The following is a 27,014-nucleotide window of genomic DNA, read 5'->3' as shown; positions in this document are numbered from 1 at the left end:
CACTGCAAGGGAAGCAACAGCAGCACGCAGCCAGGGGACAGGGACACTCTTTTTGGCAGCAAACAGCCCAAATTAGCTGCAATGTCAAACCACACCCTCAGGTCTCTGATGGCTAGAGAGACCAAAGGCATGGTGGAGAGGGCAAAGGAGAGACAGGAAAAGCGTGAAATCAAAACAGACCAAGGATAAAGAGAATACGCATACTAGATGCAAAGTAGGGGCTGGACTGAGTGTTGATCGTGGGAACAGATGGAGAGATAGAGAGAGAAATGACACCCATTACGCTCAAAATCATATGTGCGAGAGAGGGGGGAAAGGGAAGGAACAGAGAGTGTGCGGTGGGAGAGGTGGGATTCTGACAGACAGCGACAGGACCTGTAGGAAAGAATGGTTTAAGAAAAATTAGAATCAAAACTTACTGCTCAAAATCACAGCCTAGTGGTGTTTCAGTGTGGTTAAAGAACGATCCTTTGAAAAACAGCTTAATATTTTCTTTTAATGTTTGACATTTGCAAGGATCACCTGCCCCTTGTACATTGCATAGTCACACAAAAAGAGTTCCAAGGTACAACATAATCATCAGTTTTAGCCAGCCCAGCCAACATTTATAGCAATCTGTAAAAAGTGTCAAGTAGAGGCATGGCATCACACGGAATAAACCAGAACCAAACTGAATCAAACAGTCTTCCAGTTCTGTAGAGGACGGAGATGCAAACAAAAAGATTTTGATATCTCTGTGGCTCTCCATTAGCACTGGAACCAGAAAGGAATATTTATTAGGTCTGACTATAAATGTTTGTCTTGTGTGGGAGGTCTTAGTATAGTAATATGTATTAGAAACTTGATATTTTTCCAATCAAGCCTTTCCACTTCCATTTACATATATTTAATTGTAAATATTCATTTTTCCTACCTGAAGCACTTTAAATAAAAGCACAATCAACATACCCTACACGGAATGGGAGCGAATAGCTTAGGGGATGAGCTGGAGCATTGTTCCAACCTCTACATCACTGGTTCCAATCCAGCCCGGGTCGGGAGCCATGCAAGATTACCACTCCTCGCAGCGTGTGGGGGGTCTCGGAGGCTGAATTGCTGATCTCACTCTCATTCCTCCTGAACAACGATCCTCCCCCCAACCAATAAATCAGAATTGACACTAACTGGCATCTGTGCCAGTAGAAAAGGCAATGACTGGCAAGGAAACGTCCTCTCATGCACTGAAGTGAGTTTCTTCAGAGTGCAAACAACTTCGGTTTGCAATCTTGTCCATGTATACTTATCTTTTCCAAGCACCGAAACTCACAGACAATGGAATTAGTATACCCTCTCTCTGCAACTTTATTTAAAACAGAACCACGCGACGCATAAAAACTAACAAGTACGAAGCTGCCATTCAGCCCCAGCTAAATAGTTGTGCTCAGCACGGCCGGCCAGCAGCTGGTAGCGCTGCCTTTGCACGCAGCGTGTTTCTCTCTCATTGCAGCGGGCGAGGTGGCAGGGAGTCTGCAAGCTGGCTACAGCCCTCCCGCTGAGAGCTCCCCGGGTCCATGACTGCTTTCAGCTGGCACAAAACCATGCCATTTATGCGCTGGGGCTACGGGCATGCTGAAGGAGTGCTTTTGTCCACTGCTGTCATCTGGTGTGTAGCTGAGGTGGGTGCATCATGAGTTGCTCAGATCAGCCAGAGCTACAGTTTGGCGACGCAAAACTTTTTTTTTTTTTTTTTTGGGGGTGTGCGTGTGTGATGGAAAGCACGTTTGAGAAAAAAGAGAAAGCTTTTCTGGCAGGATGCACTGATTGAAGACAACTAAAAGAAGCCTGGAAGCTATTCTCCTAAAATGAGGTTACGAAACCAAAACGGTTAAATGGGTCAATATGTGAATAAGCATGAAAAAAAACCAAGGTTTTATCAATTGGTCTTGTTAAAAATGTAAGTTAGGAAGCAGGGAGAATTTCACATATTCAAACCTTTCTTCAGGCAGTGAACTTCAAGCCAGAGTTTAGGTAGGCAAGAAGTTTTGTAAATAGGTCATATTTGAAGACTCCAGCCACCCCACACCCATGGGTATCACGTACCGAATTAACTGACATCTTGAGTATTAGCACAGTCATCCTGACCCACTGCTACAGCATGCGTTAGTGATTTAATAACAGAACACCGGTGGATGTTGGTTATGAAGGAACGCTAACAGACCTGAGCAGAAACGCATGTCCGTGGTACAGCTTACCATGAGAAAGTGATACTTAATTGCTACAGTTACATTAATAGTAAAATCAAAATTTTATTTTCAAATCATTGGATTCAATGCCAGACTAAGAGGATAATGTTACCTGTTGACTTACGGAGCAATATGGAAAAGATTAAGAGACAACATCTGATGCTTTGTATTTATGCCCAGATGAACTATGAATTCTGAATTCATTTTATGAATTGTTGTAGGGTATACTTAAAAGGTGAAATTAAGATATCATTTACCTTAACACTGGCAGACTGAAGTCAGAGGGACTACAGGAAGTAAGAAAGTACTTCTGGAGAATGAAATAAATAGAGTGCCTATTCTGAAAGTCACATGCAATTTTTCTGCATAGGTTAAAACTTTTATCATGACAGATCATAAACTATAAAGTAGCTCTTGTGTCTATCAGAAAATTCTATTTTGTGTGTGAATTTCATGTCTTATACATGAGGACAGATAGAACTCTTTTACTGCATTATTGGAGACTTATCAAAAACAGGATGCTTTTTTCTTGAGAAGATGAAAAGTACAGAGATAAGCAGGGAAATAAAGACTGAAGTTTTAACCAATAATATTTTTGTGTGGTTATCAGAGGAATGTAATAATTAATCTTTTAATCACTCTGAAGATTGTGTGAAATCATAATATCTCATCTTTTCCAGCCTCAACCTGCCATTCTTGATCTGAATTACAAACAATAAGAAAGGAGATGATTTAATGAGCAACTTTGTCATGTTGCCATTTTGCCTTAGTCAAAGGCAAATGTCTACTTTCACCTCTAAACTGAAATGGAATAGACTTATGTTTCAACTATGCTCACAGCTGAGGCAAACACGCATGGAAAAGTTAGGGTTATTTTAAAGCTAGAACCCTGGTGTCTTCACATTTTCAAAAAGGCATAATTAAATACATACTATTAAGAAGAAACAAACATTTGTTTACTAGGAAATAAAATCGGCGTCGTGAAGAAACACACTTGTATGGTGAGAAATCTAAAATATGAAAAATAATAAAGTAAATCCTAAGAGAACGATTGCAGTCACAATGGTAATAGGTATGTTCTTATTACGAAGGAAAAAATGTCAGCACGATTTCATCATACTCAATAAATAGGCACTTCAATAAAGTATATATTTACACTGGCTTTCTGAATGCTAGGGCATCACAAAGTAGTATGGCTTTATTACAATGGATGGAAGATGGCAACTACTTAGAACCCAGTGCCAACATGGATTATAACAAATCCAGTGAGTATTTTGTTTTTCAATTATTCATAGAAAATTTAATCCTGATTAAGTATCCTTGGGCAGGAATTCATGGGTAGTTGATGACTGAAACCAACATTTATTTGAAATGCTTCTGTTAATTTAATCTGTGTATATGGCTTAATTATGATTGAATCCTCAATGTAAGAGAAATGAATTATATCAGGATTAAAATTCTAGTACCACATCACCCATTCCATTTTCTTTGCCTTTTTTTTTGCGAGCCTGCTGTTTTAATTACCTTTATGTTACTATATCTTCTAAGCCTCAAATATTGTTTAGAACTTTACTGGGTGAGATTTTTAGTTACATTTATTTCAAAAAAAGGAAAATATAAACTCTATTTCCATTCCCATTAAAATTCTAACCAATATGAACAGTAATTGCAAAAAATGCTTTTCTTTTACACCAATACTAAAGAAAAATTTCCCACAGTTAGTTGTAAACATTTATATACGTTCTTAGTGGACTCTCCCTCTTTTGTTTCCCCTTTTATCCCTATACATAAAATGTATTTTTTTCTAAAGCACAAAAATAAAAGAACTTGTATTCGTCGTTATGCATCACACCAATTTCACAACTGGCCTATTTCAGACTTGTTGGAGCTTGTCGACATTTTAAGAACTGCATTTTATAAGACCTTCAAACTTAGTATTGATACAAAGCAGGAATATTTTTTGTGGCTGTGAATGGGAGAGAAAAGAATTATTGTACTTTTCTGTGACATGGCTCAGCACCATGTGCTACCCACAAACCATCTTCAGGAAATGATTCAAATTATGGATTTTTCCCACTCAGCAATACTTGAAACAGATTAATCTAAGGACTGTGTCAGACCAAAGGTCCGTGAAGTGCTCTGATATCACCAACCGGTTTTCCAGTGAAACCGATGTATCACATACCTGTGACATAAATACCTGTATGTTTGGGTCATTATTGCACATTTATTACATAACGTATTCTTCCTAAACATCTCAGAAGTGATGTCGATTTTTATGTCCAGAGGATACTGTTAGTGGCAATGTCACTGATGATAATGAAGACACTTCCCAATATAGACTATGAGAGAGAAAAAGTCTGTAGAGGATAACCATGGAGATGCTCTGACAGAGGATAACACCTATGGTAATAATCTAAAGACAAAAAAAAAACAAAGAAGGGAAAAAGTAAGTGAAAAACAAACCCAAGTACATTTTTACCAGCACATTATATAAGTGCTTGAAGTTTAACTTTAAACCTTTTAATGCTGCTGCAGTTACAAAAGATTTGAATGTGAACCTCAGGTCCAGGATTCATGCTCTCACACCTGGATGTTTTTGAATCTGTAGATAGCCCTGGGCAAGTCACATAACCCCTTCTGGCAGTCTCTGTTCTGGGGAATTTCAGGCTTGCAATTCACCACCCATGCAGTTCCACAAGCAGAGGTGATGTTTAGATATTCTATTCTTACAACAAACAGAGATGAATAAAAAAAAAAAAAAGCCTGAAAACACTTTGCACTAGCACAGTCATGGAGCTCTGATGGTAGTCATTTATCAGTCTCACTTAGACCTCTTTTCAGAGCAAGCCTCTTGATCTGTAGATGTATAAGGCAGTTCTTATCAAACCCATAAAGGTAACTACTGTTTCTGAGCAAGCAGAAGTCTGAATTGAGGTACAGAGGGTCTTTTCAAATACACATTTTTCTTCCATAAATATGGTATTCATTGATCATGTATTCCTTTATTATATTTAAGTGCATTTAAATAAGGAAAAACACAGCTAAATTGTCATAAGGTAGGAACTGGAGCTGCACACAATGGTTAAACTTTCTCAAAATTCAAGAGCAGAGCAACTGTAACCTCCCTTCAGTAAACTCAAACTCTCAAAATATTGCAAAATTTCCTGTACTGGTCCCAATTCTAAAGATTGCCCATCCTACCTCAATGATATTTTCACCAAGAAACTACTAACAAAGAGACTTTTGGTTGATCAAAAGGAGTTCTTTTTTTTCCTCCCAAGTTTAATTCTTTACACAAAAAGAATCAAACACAGTATTTCAGGTACTATATTTTTTAGTAGAATGTTTTCTCCCCTCATATATTCCCTGCACAAATAAAAGCTTTTTTATTTTTTTCTGAAAATATTTGCATACAAATGCACAGATGGTTATAACCATAAAGAAAAGCAGCAAACTCTACCCTGGAATGAAGTAGTCAATCACCCGAGAATAGACGTGCACTTTATCTGAACATGGCAGGCTCCACACACTAGTTCTCCAGTTTCCAATATGTTTAAGCAACCGAGAAACCCAATGAGTCCACTTTTGTTTTTAACTGTTTAGAGCTTACAAACCAAACTACACATTTGGATAGATCTCTTAATCTAAAGAATACAGTTCAGCTACAGGTTCCCTGACCTATTTAGCCACATAAAGCTTTTAAATGCTGAAGACTAAAAAGCAAACAAAAAAAAATCCACTGATTTATCTTTCTACTAGCTTTGTTAAAAGAATCCCCAAGGTGTTTTTAATTAAAAAGCAAACAAGCAAACAATAAAACAAAACACCCCCTCCACATTTTCCTTTGACTTAACCATCTCCCCACCCCCCCTTAGTCTAGAAACGATTACCCTTAGATGATTCAAACCCAGTATGCCTTTGTAAAATATGACTCACATTAGCATCAATAAGAGCTGTGTGACTAAGACTTTTCAAGTTGCTTTGGGGTCATAAGATTAACAGCCTAAGAGCATGAGTTTGCTAACAAACAGTGAACATGAAGAACAACTACTATTCAAATTCCATCTCTTTTATCTTGCCTGTACATACCTTTTCTCTTTGATATTCTCTGAATATTACAGAAACGGTTGCAAGACATGGGTGGCACAAAAACCAGAGAATGCAGGCCTGAAAGAGAAGAAGAGTATAAGTTATAAAATAACTATACGCCAACTAAGAAGAAAGAGATGACAGTTAGAGGAACTGCATTTACATTTCTGTCTTTTTTATGAATCCATTGTTTAATTTTCAATCAACAGAGTGAAAACCACACAATGAAAGGTGGGATTTCTGTTTAAAAAAGCTCTATACTCCTTGTCAAATTAAAATGACTGCTCAGAGCATGATGACAGAGTGCAATTTAATCAAATCAGACACTTAAATATTAACTTTCATATGGAGGAAAACAGTTTAGTGCTTCAGTCGACTGCGTGCCACAATTACTTTTACAGCAAAAGGGATCAACTTCTATGATGTAACCCATACTTTGGCAAAGGTGATATAGAACTCCCTTTTCAGCGTGCTTCTCTCCACTGTGATGATCTGGTAAAGACCCGCAGCCAACGACAAGGCTAGGCAAACTCTGAGGCCAATAAGCAGTCCACTTGCTAAGCCATGGTGTGAATGGTAGCTGTGGTGATTAGTATCTTCAAACTGTTCCCAAATTAATAAAAGGCTCTGGAAAAGAACAACAGCAATGTACATTTAGAAAAAATGAGGTTACATTAAATGCTGATTACCCTTCCCATGACAGATCAAATTATCAGCACAACTGGTCATACTCTGCTCGTTGGAGACTGCCATGTTACAGAAAATAACCCACAACCTAGGCTGAGCTGCTGCTTTGGCACTACCTATTACTCCAAATGTGACTGGCAGGAACAGGGTTTCATTTGTTGCATTCGGTAACTTTTAGAAAGTTTGACAAGTTAAAGTTTCCTCTCATTTGGGTAGAAGGAATGCAGCATTTTAGCATAAGTTCCAAAATAGTCATGTAGTTAAACAGGCAGCCTACTCAGCAGGAAGCCCACTGAAACGATTCCACTGAGCTACAGGGAGGTGTCTCCTTCCACTTGGGATCCACAACCTGTAAAGCTTGTTTCAAAGGCAGGCGACTACGCCTTTTCTTTCAAAATCCTAACAGGATTCACTTTTCCTTTTAAAGATGGGGAAGTAAGAGGGTGGTGCTGCTGCCCCTTTTATACAATAGCCCGAGGGCTAAAGCATTCACCCAGGTTGAACTTAGATCTCCCACAATTCCCGTCTTTGCCTAAAGGATATCCAACTCACATCTCCCACCTCCTTGGAGAGAGCCCTAGCTGCCAGGCTATAGGCTGTTCTTGGGTGGGCCACTCTCCACCTCTTCTATTGAAGCCGTGCCATCGTGGAGAAAAGAATTCAGAATCAGCTAGGTCAGAAACTGTGAGCGAGCTTGACTCTGCAAGCAACTGGCTTGGAAACCTCCTAGGGACTACGAAAGGCAGCGTCACAGGTTCCAAATGCTGTTGCAACACCTGGACAAGCACTCCAGCCAACAGATAATACACAGAAGATCGTAATCCTCCTTAACTCCCAGAAAAATTGCATTGTCTTCCTTGCTGTAGAACTCAGTGCTGCAGGAGGACTGTGAGAAAGAGTATTGACAAATTTTCTAAAGAAAAACAGACTAAGAGATGCCTATTTTCCGAATCTTAGTTGAATAGAAAGCAGGCGCCTACTTGTAGCGTTGTATGAAAGTTGGGTCTTGCCGAATAAAACCTTTTCAAGAGTAACATTACAAATTAGAATACTCATAAAGTTTAGACTCCCAGAAGCATGTAGCAGATGAGTGGCATTTGAAGAACTGAATATACACTGGAATCCAGTCCACCTACTGCAGACATCTAACTTGCACTTAGGTTTCAGGTGTCTAATAAAGCAGGCTTTCTGAAGAAAGGTAGTCAAATTTGATTTATATGAGCAAAGTAGCGCTAAAGGCCTTCAGAAGGAGACATTGTATGCCTCAATTTAGAAATCTAAATTAGTCAGATTCCTTTCTGAGCAAATTCAAAGGCTCTCTAATTACATTAATATCATAAAGACAGAAAGGTTACTGATATAAACTTTTTTTTTAAATGTGTAATCCACCTGTGCATTCCAAAGGTGGGTGTCCTTGAGTCTCATCAGTTGAGACTAGATTTTTTTCACTTGGAATATCCTTTGAGAGTACTCTCTCCTTTTTTCCTTCCCTTACTCGAGCCATGACACTGTGAGCATGACTGCTGCCACTTCAGTTACTTCTCAACCACCTGGATAGAAAATGAAAGGATGGGAGAGAGAGAGAAGTGTGAAGCACACATCCTGAATGTCACGGATTAGTAGTAAACCATCCAGCCAACTTCTTCAAACACTGCCACTATAATGCTCTGTTTCTGGGTAGCTCCAAGCAAACACCTTACAATGATCAAATTATTCGACTGAGAATCCTCTCAAGGACTATGACTGAAATAAGACTGAACTACTTCTGAAACCTTGAGATAGAATCACAGTGTTTGGTGGAGTTGTGGCTAAAGCACTAGTTTTGGTCTGAAAGTGATGAATTCTCAATGCAGAAGCTATTTCAGTTCAGGTAGAATGTATCCAGGCAACAACAAGGGTTTTACCAGTTGGAAAATCACTGCATTCTCCTACAGAGTATTTTGTTTTTTTGTAATTTAGGCATGGGAAGAGGCAGTCTTTAACATTCCTGGACTGGACATACACTCTCTGAGAATATTAAAAAGCAACAACAACAAAAAAACATAATCTCAGGAATCTTCCCGAGACTACCATGCAGCTGGGGCTGATGAGATACAGACTGACAGATGAAGGTATGATAACACTTAAAGAAGAAATTTTAGGTAGACACAGAGCTACCTCAACCTTAAAGAACAGAGCTCATGAGGGTTTGAATTTTTCTTAACCTACCACCAAAAGTAACAGCAAGGAAGGAAGCCACTTTCATGAGAAGATGACAAAGAGCTGGAGTAAAGGAGTCATGAGAACAAAGTCCAAATCCTAATGGGAAAACAGTGTCTGAAAGCATGGTATGCTCTGGATGAGCCCTTTAAAGAATGTAAATCGTGCAGACAACCCAGAAATCAGTTGAATAAAGACTGTAGTGACAACAACGTAAGATCACATAAGTCCAGCTTCCTTCAGCTTCACTAGGTTACTACAAGAAGCAGAAGGCAGAAGCATCAGAGGCAGAAATGGACCTGTCAGTGCAACACATGAGAAACCTGGAGAAGGTGAACATGTGTCACTGCTCTTCCTGTGAGCTGGAACTGTTCTCACTCACTGGAGAGAAGCAGTATTCTATAAAAAAGAAATCTGTGCTGTGGAGTGTTTCTAGGTTACAACAGATGAGGCAATTTGTTCTCAGTGAAGGGAGAGCTCTCACTGACAAACTTGTTCTTGAAGTCAAAATCTCACTGGTTGGCCATGCCTGAGGAATTAAGGTCAATGAGCCCTGACGTCCCTCACCTTATCCACAGAAAGACACATATCTACTCACTTAGCTGTGGTATCAGGAGTAAGCTGAAAGAACACCCAGACACCAACAAGCTCAAGCTGAAACTGGACGCATTTTTTTGTTACCATTGAGCAGAACTACGTTTCAGCTCTGGGAAGAAATCAGGGTGAATATCCTACTTGTTATCCAGCAGAACAACTGTTGCTCAGGCTGTCTACGAAAGAACTGGATGAGCTGGGTAGGTGCACAGCTGAAGAGCTGACTCACACTAGCTATGTCCAACATTAAAGTCCAACTGCTTCTCCATTAAATAAAGGTGAATGACCATCTCCTTGTTTACATCATGCACTGTTTGAAATGCCTGACAGCACCTGTACATAGTTCTGACTTATCTTGGTTCTCCAGTGGACACCACTGCCCAGTCCTGGTCTCCCTCAAGCTGCTGGGAAAACTTTGCTCCGGTCATCATCTCGATGTTCCAGTTATACAAGTCGGACCTCCACATCTGCACAACGAAGAACCAGACAGTTGTCTCTTTTGTCAGAAGGAAACAATTACGGTAGAACCCCTTCTCCTCCTTGCTATGCCAACACTGACTGTATGGCAAGATAACATATCAATCTCCAGCAAGAGCAGGTTCACATGGGACTGATCATCACAGAGAGATAAGGGGAAGGGGGAAGCAAAAGGGAAATGAGAAGTGGCAGCAAGGGAAGGCAGATCAACCAGCTGCTTCAAACTGTATCTAGTACTTGGGTATCCGGTGTCATGAACTTCAGCACAGCAAAACATGCTTCAGATCTGAGGTCAGAGGCAGAGTTCATTCAGAGCACACCTTTCGGGACATAGCGAAGAATCTCTGTGAAGCACGGCTTCTCACGCATTAAGATTCAGTATGCATTTTGATCACAGCCCTGAAAGCTGAAACTGTTCAGATCTATGTGATAGGAAAGGCTTGTCGTCACTAAAAAGTTTTGAACAAGGTTTGTGCCTCAGCAGCAAAGAGTGGAATCTTTAATGAATGCGGAGTGGCCAGGAATCTTTTGTTCTGAGGATGAACAAACACACACCCACACAAAAAAAAGAACAAGTTAACCCAAGGGGAGATGATAAATGGTAGGCTTGTCCCTCCCTTTGAGATGCTACCTCTTCATAGCCACAATGCCCACAAGAGATTTGCTGGCTAGGTGGCAATGTCCACCCTACACCGATGGCAACCTGTAAGCACAGCCCAGGAAATTGCTGGTGTTTGTGAAAGAACAAAAGGCAAGAATTAATACTGTCAATACAAATAGGGAAAAAAAAAAGGGCAAACAATGCCGAGTAATTTGAACTAACTGCAGAAAAGCAGAGACAGATAGTTTGCCAGCCAAAAATGCTTATAAATTCAGGAACAAAATGGTTTCCCACGCTGTTTACTTGCTTGACCTCCCTGGTGATGAGATGAGAGCAGGTAGTGTAGAATGTCAATAAAACTAACGTGGTTCAATCTCTATCTGCTGCTTTAATGTAACACAGGTGGTTTCCAGTACCCTCCACAACAATCCCAAGAACACCTCTGATGACCCACGCAAGTCTGTCCAGTCTCTGAAAGGGGAGAAGCTAGCTCTCCCATAAGACATTTTGGGAAAGAGCAGGTTGGAAAGGATGTTATTCTAGGTTTTTTATCATAAAAGTGATCATGTTACAGCAGGTATGATGCCCACATCAATCTAGACCAATGAACAATAAACTAATCCAGAGAATGAAATCTTGAGGCCACCACCTTTGATGTGGCCCGGGATCTGCTCCCCTGAGCTCAACAACCACATTTGCTATTAAGGGGAGGAAAACTAGCAGAAATTTCTATGTACTGAATTGTGTGATGAAAAACACCCTCTCTAGAAAGGCCAAGGGTACTTTTGGTGCCAGGGAAACTTTGCTGGAGACAGCAGACAGTGAGATGGACTGCAGAACCACCCAGGCAACGACATACTCTGACATCCATACTCTGTTCCTACAAGGCTCCTCCCAAACATATTCCCAATGGTACTGAGAAGGGAGATGTGGTAGAGATGCACCTTCACGGTGACAAGTAAGACAGCCAACTTTGTACTAATCCTCCAGTGGTGCTCAAATAGCCAATGTAAGTATATCATGGGCCAGTACTGAAAGCAGAATATATATATGATGCCTGCCCCATTTTTTTTTACCACAGCTAAAAAAAGATGAAGCTGATGATACTGAGTGCCCTTTCTATGTATAGTAAAAAGGAAACAACAACAACAAAACTTTCCAGTCTCAAGTGACAGAGCACTAACACACCCATATGCATGTACCAGTGGAGAAGCATGAATAAAATTAAATACTTTAGAAGTCTTCTTTACTACCAGCATGTAAAATTTCTGGTGCTAGACGGGTGTCAAAGTACGGTGGAATGAACCTATCTTTAAATTTCAACAGTCCCATTGACCTTAATAGGCTTTGGTTTATATTCTTAATTAGCAAGAATACTGTCAGCTCCCAGCTACTCTTAATGTTTTAGCAGTCCACTTATTTAGTTTGGAAGCAACACTAATTACAGACATTACTCAAATGGCACAAAATCTTTAGTATAATCTCTTCCTCATTACTGTCTCCAGTTTCTCCCTGTTCTTCTCATTCTCAGTGGCTTTCAAATCCTCTTGTCTTTATGCTGTGATTTAAAAACATTTGTTTACAAAAGACACCACCAGGGTTGGATGATCTCCATTACAATTTACTTTTAAGTTACTGGTTTACTTGACTTTCTAATTTATATTAATAGAAAATATTTGAATGAAATTATGTGTCAGACCATTTGTTTATTTGCAAGAACAATTCTGCAGCACATGAACCTTTCAAGAATTGCCTTTTATTGACTGAAAAGACTATTACACATTCTGTTTGAGTGGTTCTAAGAAAAGGACGGAGTCTCAACTTTTTTTGGTGACAGGAAGATTGCTGTAAGAATTTCTCTCTCATCCTTCTTCCCATGCTGCTTGTCGTCAACCCCAATGTTGTAGTTCACAAACTCCTACTTGTACTGATTACAGCTATTTATAGGATGACACTACAAATCAGATTGGTAAAATGATTGTGCTGAAATCTCCTTTTTATTTTATTTTTCTCCCATTCAATCTAGATCATTCCATTGATCTTGTTTACAGTGTAATACTATGAACAATTGGCACAACCTGGAGTTTGAAAAACTGTGGGAACTTCTTAAGTGGTTTTACTGCTGAACAAAAATATACTGTGGAGCTACATCTTAGATTGTTAAAGTAAAGAGGAGGTGTTGTTACCTATTAGACATACTGGGTGCACATTATGCTGTGGGTTTTGTTTTTTTTTTTCCCCAGTCTTGATACTCCCTCCCTCATAAAATATTGAAATTAGTTGGTTCACAGTTCTGTCATACTTAATAGCAGCTGTATATTTCAGTATAAGAATGAATATAAATACAAACCTGTGTAACAACAACTACTACAGCAATGCCAGTAGATGCTGGAGTGGAATCCCATTGAAGAGGTCTGCTATGAGATTTCTTCATTCTGCCTATTGTCCAACCCATGCACAGACTCAACAATAAATACAGCATTTGTATCTGAGAGACTATGTCACACACTATTGAAAACAAAAGGAAAATATGTAGGGTCACAACAACTACAACAACAACAAAGTATTTTTTTTTTTTTCTACAGCAAAGAGAAACATTCCATATATCTGCAAATAAAGAACAGATATTTATGCCTTGGTATCACCTTTATTCATGATCTTCACAGTTTGACTAGCTGATGTCGCTTTGCTAGAAAATCTGGATTTTTTGGCCATTTTTAAATGACTAAAACTTTCCTCTCCTTATGTTGCAATTCTGCAATGACATGGGCAGTGCGCCACATCCTTCCAAATCCCACTCCTGTTGTGTCCAAGAAGTCTAGGCTCAGGAGTCCACCTGCATAAATAGACTTATAAATGCCACATGACTAAAGTCATATGTATGTTAATCACACTGCAAATATGAAACATGATGAAATGAACTCCTTTCTTCATTCCACAAAACTTTTATTCAAAAATCAGACAGTGGCATTGTACTTTAAATTAACTGCGTTTTGTCTTAAGGATAGAGTAGCTTGCAGTAGAAAGCACATTTAGGACAAATTCCACACTCAGATACTTAAAGGGGAAAACATAATGACTAACCCTAGCACAAACTTCATTTGGAGCAATAATCTGTCTGTATTTCATTTCATTAAACGCAAACTCCCTTTGCCTCGTTTCACTGTGTCCATTCTTTTGGCTCTGTTTGGGAACAATTAACACGTACTCCATGAAGTTACATTCTTAATCAGCGTCTCAAACTTGTGTTTGAAGCTGTATCCGAATAAAGAATACTTTAAGCTAGAATATATTAAAATCTTTATTTTTCAACCCTGCTGAAATACTACTGACATTAGAAAGAACTGAACACTTCTTCTGGGGTGTTGTTAGCTTTAGAGTCAAGTTTCTGACTGAAGCTTATTGAAAGATTTTAAAGTTAGTGCATGGACTTGAGTGTACAGTGAGTACAGGCTCACTTTCCTAATGCAGCAGAGATGTATAAGCAGCTTGAGAAATTAGTTCTTACATTATGTAAATTTCAAATTTGTTACAGAAATTAGAGATGGGCACTACACACTTTTTTTGTTCACTTGATTAATATTTTAGTTCATTTAAATTTGTTCTGTATTTGATGTTTCCACTAATATTATCAGATATAAGATAAATATTTCTATATCACAAAAGTAAAACTTCTACTTTTATGAAACAACTGGAATGTATTAACAAATAAATATACTTTCACATTTACTAGAAATACTGCAATACAAAATGCTGCTCCTGTACAGAAATTAATATACACACAAGGGATGTGTGTCAAATGAAGATCAGCTACTGTATTTCCCTGATGGTCAGCAGTACTAGCAAAATATGGATATAAAACAGATTTAAACATATTACTCATGGGATACATTTGGTATTCTCATGCTTTATATAGTTACACCTAACATATTCAGGCACCTTTGTCATTTAGGAAATGTCAAGAGCTTTTAGTAAATACAAACTTTAATAAAATGAACTGGCATGGTTCTGTGACAAAATGATCTTGGAATTATTTTACAATGCTAGCTACGGAGACATAGAACTCCGTGGAAAAAAAACACAAAACTGTTCTGCGAGCTCAAGGCATGCCAAACCAGCATCACAAATCCAAGCTACAGAAGTGACTGAATGAATCTGGATACTCTAGAGAGCATTCAATCATTCATTTTATTTTCTGTCACTCCTTAAGATAACCTCCCTGTAAGTTATAGCCAGACATCATCTCTCAGTCACATCTTGGATACAGACATTGCTCTGCTTAAGCGTGGCAACAAAGCAAGTGGATTCCCAGACAAAACGGTGTAACACAAATTTTCAGCACTATTTTTAGTGTTTGTTACCACTTACATCTTGCTTGAAAGCAAGAAGAGGCTTTACGGTTGAGCAAAATTTTGAAAATGACAATTGTATGATATTTTTGAAAATGACAATTGTATGATATCCAGGATCGATATAAGGCCACATGCTACTGAACTGATTTTACCATATATATATATATATATATATACACACTTATAAAGCACCTATCACCACATTGATAAACATTCTTTGGAACCACTCGGATGGCAGGGGCTGAATAGGGGTTGGCCTGAACATCTTTTTCAGCTGTTCAGCAGATGTATTACTTGACTTTTCACGTTTCGATCTTATCGAAAGTTAAAGCATCACTATTTGAGATGTTTTAGTATTCCAGAACTATTCATGTGATTTATGTGATTGTATGATTGACTTAGGTGATAAATTCGACTTTGTGTCAGGTTTTCATACATGGAAAAGACAAAATAATGGTAGAAAAAGAATAATTGCTCAATGTAGTATCTGGACAGGTTTCCAGAACAAATTCTGGCCCCACTGAAGTTAATGAAAATTTTATAATTTACCTAGGATTTCTGATCCTATGCAGGAAAAATGGTAGCAATTTCCACTTCCATACTATACTTGCTATCAGCTGTCCTTCAGAGCTGCAATTGACACTGAAGCTTTCCACATTTCCTTCTGCTTTCTTGCTGTTTAGGGAACCACAGATTTTAAAAACAGTGGGAAACTCTTTTAGCTGAATCACTCAAATTCAGATAGTGATTCGAAAATACTAATTTATTCTTAGTAACCTCCGTTTTAAGCAAATAATAGTGTGGTTTTCACCACAATACGTGCACAGAAAATCTAAGATGCAGCTATTTTCTCTGAAGTTCTGGTTGTGCAGTTAACACTGGATTTCTCAGCAGGGAGGAGTTACGACTACCTCCATGTTCTCCACTTAATTTCATTTCAGAAGATCAGAAGACAAGAGGGAAAATTTATTAACACAGTTGCTGGAAAGGCTGCAAAGACTCACTAACTCAAATGCTTAAAACAAGGAGGAGTGTCAATTACTGTGGTGCCAAGTGCCATCAAGAGGCTGTTAATTCCAACTGCAAGTTTCTGAACTAACTCTATGAAGGGAAATATTTTTCTATGTAGGTTGCTACTCTATAATGCTATTGCACTATCATAGTACTACTTTCTTGAAGTGCTTCAAAAGCCCAATCAAAAAGGTAATGTATTAGCTTAGAAAAGATCATCCATTGCCTCAAATGTAAATTACATGGGAAAAAAAAAAAAAAGAAAAAAAGCAACATTAGATCCTGAAGAATCCAGTAAGAATAAACTAGTGCATTTTGGCATTTTACGTATGGGTGTTATAAGAATTCCATTCCAACGAGAGCTAAGAATATCCATTCAGAGTGGAGAAGAATACTTTGGTAACATCAATTTTTAACATAATCATTTTTGCATCACTCTAATCTTATCACTTGTGCTGTAAAATACTTTTTTCATTATAGTCCACATTAAATTTGCTAATAAAATGACACACTCCTTAAAATTTGATTAAGTTTTCCAAAATGCTTCAGCACTCTAGATCATTCTAAGTCCACAAAACTCTTTGACATATTCAAACTTTTACTCACTTGATAGGTATGTATTTAAGTACTTGTAGGATGGAATGTTAAAACAATAAAATCTTTTTAAAAATCCTAAACAACGTTACAGTTATAGAGCTTTAAATACAGTTACTTTAAGCATCCGGATTAAATCCTGTTTTTCAGAATAGCAACTTACAGTATTTCATGTTAAAAATACAGTGACATGGTACAAGATAATACAGTCCAACAAGATTAGTGCATTACACAGATTAACGTGTAAGAGTACATAAAAACAGCAGAGAGGCATACTCACATTCTGCCAGAGTTCCCATAAAAGGTGCTCCTATTCCATCCTTAGAATAACTGACAAAAGAATAGAAGATGATCTTTTTAAATGAGTCTTAAATTTGTGTTTTTCCTGATAAGTACATTTAGGCAATGATGGAGTTCTAAAAAGTTAGTCATACGTTTTTGCCACAATCAGCACATGAAAGACCATGTACTGATCTTTAAAATAGCATGTTCTTCTAGTCTTAAGGTTGAAAGCAAATATAAGCAGAGATACCTTGAGAAATGGAGGTAGTTGGCAAAAGCTGAACCAGCCTGCAACAATAATGCAGTTGACAGCACCTTTAATACAGTATGCATAGGTCCACGCTTCTTAATTGTTTGCCATAGGGACTGTGCATATATGCAAGCAGTTAAGAAGTATGCTAGAACAAGCAGGAAAAAAAATTCATGTAATCCTGTGGGATAAAAAAATAAAAAATAAAGTTAGTTTTTACAAAGAAAGCCTATTACTAGCAGTAAATAACTAAAAGCAAGATATATTATTTATATAATCACTAGGGATTACTACGCAATCATCAAGCAAAAGTGATAGTAAAGAGAAAATATAGCCTATTTTATCCAAGAGAGTCAGTGACTTCTTCAGACAGCTATCATTAGACCTGACAAAGAATTTTTTATTCAACAATACCTTTTCTGAGTGTAGGAGAGATTCTGTTCAAATACAGGTTGACATACAGTTTCTTGATAAACAGAAAATAATTGTAGCCCATCTGATCTGACACATTTATTAAATGACTCATTTTTAGCTATGTTTTTTTTGCTTTACTTTTTGAAGTCACAATCTGAGATTAGAGAAACCCAGGACTGTTCTATCTACTTAACCACTGGGTGTCACTCTTCCTCCACATAAAACAGCTATTCCAAGAAACACAGTTGACCAAGATTGACAACTTAGAAAAACAGCACAGGGAAAATGGACTTTTTTTTGCACCAATCTAAAAAAATGTGCAAAGTTTTTGATATTTACAAAACAAAAGTAGTCTGATTTTCAGTCTAGCAGGATTTTGCTAAGACGCTTCCCTGAAAACTTGGATCCTGATTGTTTTTTTTTTTCTGTTGTCTTGAAACAGAAAAGCTACCAGAGGGTCAAAAAGCAAAAATCACTGAAAACTTCTGTTTTCCTTCTCCAGTCTTCTTTGAAGATACATGGTGCTCACAGAATCAAACTTTGTTTCTGGCAAAACAACTCTGCTAAAAACTTTCAATCAGATCTAAAGCTGAAAGCAAAAGAGAAACTGTGGATGATTGGCTTGACAGCAAAAGGATTTGAGAGAAACCTGCATTGAAATATAACTAAAAAAAAAAAAAAAAAAAAAAGTTTCTTTTGTGGCAAAAAAAAAAAATTTTTTTTTTTTTTTTAAATAGTTTCCTGACTTCTAAATCACCTAGAGTTGGGGAGAGACTCTTGGGGACATGAGCATGTTTTATTGGAGGGTTTGGTTAATTACTTCTGGAGTAAGACATTTTCTTCAGAAAAGTTAACAAAGTTTAAAAAAAAAAAAAAAAAAAAAAAAAAACATAACTGCAAAAATGATTATATCGGTAGGGTATTGGACATTGTCTTTGATACCTCTGCTTTTTACATTTTTTTTTAGATTCCAGGGTAGATTTAGATTAGACATCAGGAAGACATTCTTCACTATGGTTGTGGTGAGGCCCTGGCACAGGCTGCCCAGAGAAGCTGTGGGTGCCCCATCCTTGGAGGTGTTCAGGGCCAGGCTGGATGGGGTTTTGGGCAGCCTGGGCTGGTGGGAGGTGTCCCTGCCCATGGCGGTGGGGTTGGAACTAGATCTTTAAGGTTCAACCCAAACGATTCTGGGATTCTATGACATAGAAAATAAAACATATGTATGTTAATTTCAAGTACCTAACTTTGAAATTCTGTTTACCTGGCCAGCTGCCTTTAGAAATGCTATGTCTTATGTAAATGCTATGTCTTATGTAAAAAACCCTACTATATAAAACAATAAAACACTACCTGCTAGGGACTGGAAACCAGGCCTCCTTCACTCTCAAGGCAAAGATCCTAATCAGAAGGTTACAGTTTCAAGGTCTTTACTACACTTTCCTTATAGTCCACTTCATTTTTGAGAACTCTTAGTGGCAGGGGCACAACTTCACTAACTTAAGTGAAAGGTGACCTACTGGAACCATCTGCAATTACGCAGTTTTTAGTCCCCTCAAGGAAAACCAAACCAAACCAAACCAAACAAACAAAACAAAACAAAACAACAACAACAAAAAAAAAACAGAACAAAACAAAATCCACCAAGAAATGAACCTGGATCTTTTCTCTGACATGCTCCTGTTCTAAGCTGCATACTTTAAGGGGAAAAAGGACAAAATTTATTCCCTAGAGATGCATAAGAGAGAGAGAGAGAGAGAAGAAACCCTTCTCAGTTCTTTGAAAAGTAGACATAGGCAAGTCTTTTCAGGATTCATAACAGTGTGGCTGGTTTTCATTCTGAATTAACAAAGGTATTCATTTGCAACCATGAAAGACATGGCATGTACATCTCAACTTATTTCCTTCACGGTGGCTCTAAATACCTGCACCCAACTCATTTCCACAGGATCACAGAATGGCTGAGGCTGGAAAGGACCTCTGGAGATCCTTTGGTCTAACCCCCTGCCAAGCAGGGTCACCAACAGCACATTGCACAGGATGGCATCCAGGTGGGTTTTGAGTATCTCCAGAGGAAACTTCTAGAAGATTGACATCTCCTTGCTCAGCATGCAAGCTTTTCAGAGTTCTGCTTTACAGTGCTCAGAGACTTCATAAAAATATAGTGCAGAACTGCGATGGAGGTCTGTACACCACTTAAAGGCCACATGATATCATGATATCTTATAGTCTGTTGTCTTTCAATTTAGACAAGAAGTGCTACTGGTACTATTGAGAGTAAGCGAATTAACTTTGAATGCACATCTGGATACAAAATTCACTAAACAAAAACCACAAACCATGTTTGCAGAGTAAGAAGCCAATTAAGAAGTTAAAGAGCCTGATCAATACGTAAGTCTAGAAAAACAGTCAATTAACAGTGCTACTTCCTTACAGATTGCTCTAAATGTTTCAGCGTGAAGATTTTCCTCCCTTCCGAAAGGAAGCTGCCATTGTTCCCTCTACATTCTCCTGAGACTGACAACAGAGTATACAATTTTTAGCACTACAGTTAGGCTAGATCTGGGTACGTTGGCTACATCTGTATATGAAGGCAGACTAAGCATATTCTTCCCATTCAACAGACTAAGTCAGTGTCATGTGGCATAGGCCTCCCAGAGCAGCAAAGCTATGCACTGTGATGAAGCACACACTGGGTTGATTTGAATGACCAAATTGTCATAAAAATTGATATATGCATTTCTTCAGCTGCTGTCTTGAGTCACTTCTAGAAGTTTTTCTTTTCTTTGCAGGTGTAGAGATTTGAATTTGCATTTTTTCAATAAAAAAATGTGGACTGCCAATCATCTCATCCAGTCTGCAGCCCGTGCATAACGTACTTGGAAAGACCCAGACAGTGAACTGAAGTTGTACTGGCAAAATGTTTATGTCATGCATGAACTCATTGCACAGAATCAAATTTTACAAATTTCAGCTAAGGAATTCCACAAATTAAACAAATTCATTAAAATCTATTTACAATCAAGTGAAAGCTTACAATTTCAACAGGGAAAAAAACACTATCAAAGATATGAACACAATCTTTCCTTGTTTACTACATTTGCAATTAGACAAGTTTTGGCAAGTCACTCTAGAGAAAGGGAAGGATTTATCTGTAATGCCAGGAGATGAATCAAAGTTTACTCTTCTTTGAGAAAGTCAAATTCAAAGTAAGAGTAAGTATTCATCCCCCAGTGTCATGTTTTTGCAAGCACAGTAGGTACTGATTGGCTTGGCTGATCAGACCTTAACTTATTAATCTAATTTTAAGAAAAAAAATCTTACCAGATTCCCCTGCGCTAAAGTGATCTAATGGATTCCCTTCTGCATCTGGATTTAGTAAGACCATTTCAAACTGAATATCCTCGGTTTCAGAATAATTCTCTTCGCAGGTAAACTTGTCTACATAAAACACATACCATGTTTCCGGATAAGGAATCTGGGACACTGTCAGATTTTGCTCTGTGTGGTTCACAGTCACTTTGGAAGAAAACAAACAAACAAAATGAGTAGATAACTTGTTTAACTTGTTTTTAGAAACCCCATCTTCAAATAAAGATAAGATTTAAATATACATCATCATTTACAGATTATAAACTACAAACAGTATAAAACAGTCTTTGTTTTGAAAGCAAACCACAACACCCGAGAGCAGACTTCCATCCTCAACTGAGGTTTCAAGTAGGTGCAGCCAGGCGTTGGTGAGGATGCGCACCATATTCCTTTTCTCAGCTTTTGGGTTTGGTTTGCTGGGACGGCTCCATTCCACCAGAAGCCACTAACTGCAAATAGTGCACACCATGTTTAGTGTACTTCCACCCTCTTGCACAGTATCACTGGGACTCTAGCTATTCTGTTTTGCCAACAGACACTCATTCAGTATGAAAATTACATTTGAAAATTGAATAGAGTAAATTTCACAAAGACATTTAGAGCATAGAACAGGTACAGCCACATGCAAAATTTGCCAAATTGGCGTGCATGCCTTCCAGGCACATATTTTACAGCATCTTCCCCAAACTGACATAGACAATTTCAATTGACACTCAAGTACTGAGACCATTGTCTGGAAAAAAAAAAGAAAAGTATATTTCAAATCAATCATGTTTAAAACCAGCTACGTAGGACTGAAAAGTTTCATCTTATTTCTGATATTACCACTATTTTTCCTAAGGGCAACTGTTAACCAATACACAATCTTTCCAAAGTAAACATTTGTTGCAAATGAAGTTTGTGGCTCTATACATCAAGAACTGTACACTGATTACTGAATTAATTAATCAGTGTAACAGTGATCATTGCTAATCAGCTTAACCATAAATGAAAGCCATTTCTGTAGAAGAAATAATAAAATAATTACTGGACTGCTGATGAATTCATTTGAATAGTTTATAAGATGACAGTGGCTAAGGACAAGGAAAGAGAAAAAGTTTGTAAGGATTCTTCAAAACAAGTTGCTTTTATGCAAAGTTTTTTCTATAAGAAAAAGCTGCAAACATATACACAAAACAATCCTTAGCAAACTCATTATCCTTAAACCTTTTTTGACAAAATTTAGAACTAATTTCTAACTTGAAGCCTACCTGTGAAAAACATTCATGCAATTTAAGTAAACTTGTTTCGAGTTCAAGGAGTTATTTTCTATTCTTTGAAAGCGTGAACTCATGATCAACAGTTGGATCCAGCAAGAAACATACGACATGTCCCTCTGCAGCAACTGTCACAAAATACTGATTTGGAAAACACATGAAGCAGACCAGAAAAAAAACATTCTGAAAAAAGCAGTTGCTTTGTGGAACACATGAAATGTACATCAGGTACATTTCAGATCTGTGTATCTTATTAAGCAAATATACAAAGTGAAGCAGCTCCCTTCAAAAATACAACCTTTGTAAAAAGGCAAATTAAGGATTTCATACGCTGCTTAATTAAAAAGCAAGTTAGATGGCAGTTTACAAGGGGGGCTCTACTCTCCAGCTGTACTCTCAGCTGAGATCTGGTATAGCCTTATTTGCATCATGACTAGAGATTACACAGCACGTTTAATCAGTTTTCCATCAAATCTGCAAGCTAACTCACGGGATATGAAGTAAGCCAAAATGGAAATGTAATTGATTTTGCCCAAGATCAGCAAACAGATCCAACTCACCCTGTGGTCATGTGATTCCTACACACAGTAGAAAACAGCGAATACATTGCTGGGACAGACAGGAGTGAAGGACCAAATGCTGGTCTTTTCAGCAGCACTTCATGCTTAGCTCAGCTCAAGTGTAAGGGAACTACATCCTTAGAAGTGACATCTGTATAAGATTTCGTAATGGCAATGCTCCAGGACATCAATTAGTTACTCTAGGGATTCTGGCTGCACAGAGGAAATATATTTAAAAGAGAAGCTGCATTCACTTAAGGTTATTAAATTTTATTTCTCAAAGGAAAAATCATGCTTTAAATTGGCTTTGTAATATTAGGATCAACAAATGGTGCAAAAATTGTTTTTGTATGTTTGTTCTCCAGTTACATAAAGGAAAACTTCAGTGTTTCACTTTCTTGTACATTTAGGTAGGTCCTCAAATTAAGCATTATCCTGATTAGCACATATTTAATACTAAAATGTGTCTAACGTTTTGTACATCAAAGTTTGAGAGTTTGTGCTATCACATAAATGAAAATACTTTAATTTTGTTTTCTTGTCTTTGAAAATCCTAATTTTCCATGGAATTGAGAACAGTAGCCTCCTGACAAAGAAGAGGTGTTCCTCAATAAAAAAAGACAAGAGGCTAATCTACACATTCTGTACTGGTATAATTATAAATCCCAGTATTTATAACATCTAAATGGGAAAATCAGCGATGAATGTCAAATTACAAAATTGAAGAGTGAAAGAACATTAAATGATGATATAGGCAAGTTGTAAAATTAGGCAGCATTACTCAGACAAACAAATTTCTCAAGATGACCTTACAGACAGAAATGAAATCAAAAGTAATGATCATGATGTTGTGCAAGGGGAAGAAGAAAAAAAGAACAGAGGGAAAAGGTTTTACTCTTTTACTGTGTATTTGGGATACATACTCCCATCTTACAAGAATTCACTTCAGAGTTTTAGCAGGCTTCACTGATTTGCCTTTAAGGTTTTTTTTTTTTTTTTTCATTCTACTGCAAGGAAAGTGATAATTCTAACTGCATATCTGACTGTCTCAACAATTTACATATTCTAACTACTTCAGTTTCATCTTACTACAGTATTCTTTGCACATTTTTAACAATCTTTTTTAAGGAAAAGTTTGAGGTTTATAAAAAAAGAAAAAAAGACTTTTACTCCAAGTGGAATTATAGGAAGTCTCTGTATTGAATGAGTAAATGAAAACTTCAACTGAACGTGGATCTTTGAGTTGTGTGCAAATGGGAGCACCAGACTAGAACTTGGAAGTTCAGCTGTTTGCACTGAAGCCATTGTTTGTCAAGGACTGTTCGTTTTCGACTGATATACTACATCACAACTTGCAAGCAAAGTCTTCTGAAGTGATGCAAACAAAGCAATTGCATTCCTTGTATCCATTTTTAATTACAGGAGGTTGAAGTCCTGCTTTTGCTTAAGTTGATGCAAAGTCCAAATTCACTGAAACACTGGGGTTCTACATACACACAACTTAATTCATAAGGAGAGGAAAGCAGTAACTCACTTGTCAGTTGAGCTTTAGAGAATTTCTCTGTACAGCTGTGATCTTGGATACTGTTCTGCAGCTTCAGCCATTCCTGTGCTTGAAACAGGTGAAGTCTAGCTTCTTTTGTCACAGCTACTGCTACGTTGTTGATTCTGACACACAGAACAGCATGGTCACCTTGATATTTAAAAAATAAAATCAACTACTCTGCCTTGATGACAGTTATGCAAACAAAAAGCTAACACAGCAGAGATTTTTAAAAAGTAACACCTCTTTAAAAAGCTTCACTTTATTTCTAAAACTTTTACCACTAGTTTCTATAAACATCTGTATACTTTCACAAACGAACTCTAGTAATCTCAGTAGTACAATATTGCACGCACAATTCTCTAGTATGGTACCTACACAAGCTTTCAACACAACCCAGATGTCATTAACCTCCACTTCAAACAGCCTCCCCCCACTTTTCTTTTTTTGATTTCCAGATAATCTTTTTTTTTTTTTTTTTTCCTTCATCCCATCTCTATTTTTATACGCTTCCATGACACTATTACAAGCATCATGGAGTAGCTCTCAAGTCTTATACCTGAAGAACTGGACTAAGTGGATCTTCATGTTATTGACTGATTAGAGCTAAAACACTTGATTATCAGACAAATTGATAGAAACATACTCACAAAGAAAACCAGACTTCAAGAGTGCTCTCTACTGTGTCAGTCTACCTGTAGTCTGCATCTTGGCATAGTGAAATAATTTAGCCATTTTAGAACTAGCCCATTTGCTGTAACTTATTTTGTCTGTCAGTTCTATGATCCTCAAAATCATTGAGAAATTCTTTCATTATATAGTGCTATGGACTTCTTTAACATAACAGTATTCAAAATAAAAATACAGGACTTAACAGAGAAGAAAAAAAATCAGCACTGCAAGAGTCTAAATTTACTTCAATTTAAGCAAGTTCAGTATGTCTTTTAAACTGTCAGAGCAACCTTCTTTCCCACCTAACCTAGGCAGCAGCTGGATGTGCAGCTTCAAATAAGCTCTGCCAGGAAGGTTTGCCTATTAAGAGCAAACAGCAGTTCTACAATAAATCCCCCCAAAAGGTTATCTCCTGGGATCTGTAAAATGTTACATGGCTAACAGTTTACCTCAGTTGCTAATAAAGACTCTGAAAAACAGCAGGTTCTATAAAATCCCCCATGGCTTCACTGAGATCTCCCAAAAGGTATAGTTGTAAATATCCATACAGAAGTAGGAATATTTCTAAAGAAGGATGTAACATCAACCTGCATAATAAAGTATAACTGAACACTTAAAGCCCTCATCCTGAATCTTAATTGTCCCCCTCTGCTCTGCCCTTGCGGGGCTCCACCTGGAGTGCTGCGTTCAGGTCTGGGGCCCCCAGCGCAAGAAGGACGTGAGGCTGTTACAGTGGGTTCAGAGGAGGGTTACTGAGATGGTCAGAGGGCTGGAGCACCTCTCCTATGGAGAAAGGCTGAGAGAGCTGGGGATGTTCAGCCTGCAGAAGAGAAGGCTCTTGGGGACCTCATTACAACTCAGTACTTGAAGGCGACTTATAAAAAGGATGGAGAGCAACTATTTACTCAATCAGATATTGACAGGACGAGGGGGAATGGTTTTAAACTAAAAGATGGGAGACTTAGATTTGCGGTTAGGAGGAAAATTTTCACCGTGAGGGTGGTGAGGCCCTGGCACAGGCTGCCCAGAGAAGCTGTGGGTGCCCCATCCCTGGAGGTGCTCAAGGCCAGGCTGGATGGGGCTGTGGGCAGCCTGGGCTGGGGGGAGGTGTCCCTGCCCATGGCAGGGGGGTGGAGCTGGGTGATGTTTAAGGCCCCTTCCAACCCAAACCATTCTGTGATTTTCTCAGATTTAAGCAAGGCGTTTTTTCTTCTGATCTATTTAGAGCACTCCTACATTTATCTCCTGGGACGCTGATAACGAAGCGCTCTCAAGCCGCCCCGCGAGCAGTCCCCACCCCTCCTGCGCCTCTCCCCTCGCCCAGCGTTGAAAGGTCGCGCCGCAGCCCTCCCTCCCCGCTCCTTATTCCCCCTCACCCCAGCGGCTGTCCTCCCCCACAGCCCCTCCGGCCCAGGGGCTGCCCGCAACCCCCACAAATCCCGGCAGCTTCCCGAGCCGCCCCCAAAGCCCCTTCTCCGCGAAGCGACGGGCAGAACAGCGCCCGAAGCCACCACAACGCCCCGCGACGTGGGCCGCCCCGACGGCCCTAACGCTCCTAACGGCCCTAACGGCCGCTCGCCTACCGACGTGGCGCCACCCCCCCCGGGCCCCAACCCAACGCCCTCAGCGGCTCCTACCGTGGAACTGGAAGCGCGCCAGGGGCCGCCAGGGCTGCAGGCGGGCGGCGGCGCTGACGAAGCCGCCCCGCAGCGTCTTGCCCCAGGCGCAGCCCCAGCAGCAGGCGCACAGCGCCCACAGCAGCCGCCACCGCATCGCCACGGCCCCTCACGTCACCTCCCCCCCCCCCCCTCCCCCCACAGCCGCCCCGCCACGCCGCGC

General features: G+C 38.8%; 1 protein-coding gene across 1 annotated transcript; it reads right to left on the bottom strand.

Annotated features, from left to right (window-relative positions):
• Window positions 1-537: 537 nt before the first annotated feature.
• Window positions 538-26,948, bottom strand: GPR180 (G protein-coupled receptor 180; the record flags this gene model as incomplete). Its single annotated transcript, XM_084301156.1, has 9 exons — window positions 538-4,638; window positions 6,315-6,392; window positions 6,750-6,941; window positions 13,223-13,380; window positions 17,110-17,159; window positions 17,362-17,542; window positions 21,097-21,291; window positions 24,495-24,653; window positions 26,813-26,948. The coding sequence occupies 9 exons, from the start codon at window positions 26,946-26,948 to the stop codon at window positions 4,480-4,482; spliced, it is 1,308 nt and encodes a 435-aa protein (XP_084157282.1). The 3' UTR covers window positions 538-4,479.
• Window positions 26,949-27,014: the final 66 nt, after the last annotated feature.

This window comes from Netta rufina (genome assembly GCF_964035555.1).
Source record: "Netta rufina genome assembly, chromosome: 1".
NCBI classification, from domain to species: domain Eukaryota; kingdom Metazoa; phylum Chordata; class Aves; order Anseriformes; family Anatidae; genus Netta; species Netta rufina.
This window is presented reverse-complemented; position numbering and strand designations above follow the sequence as displayed.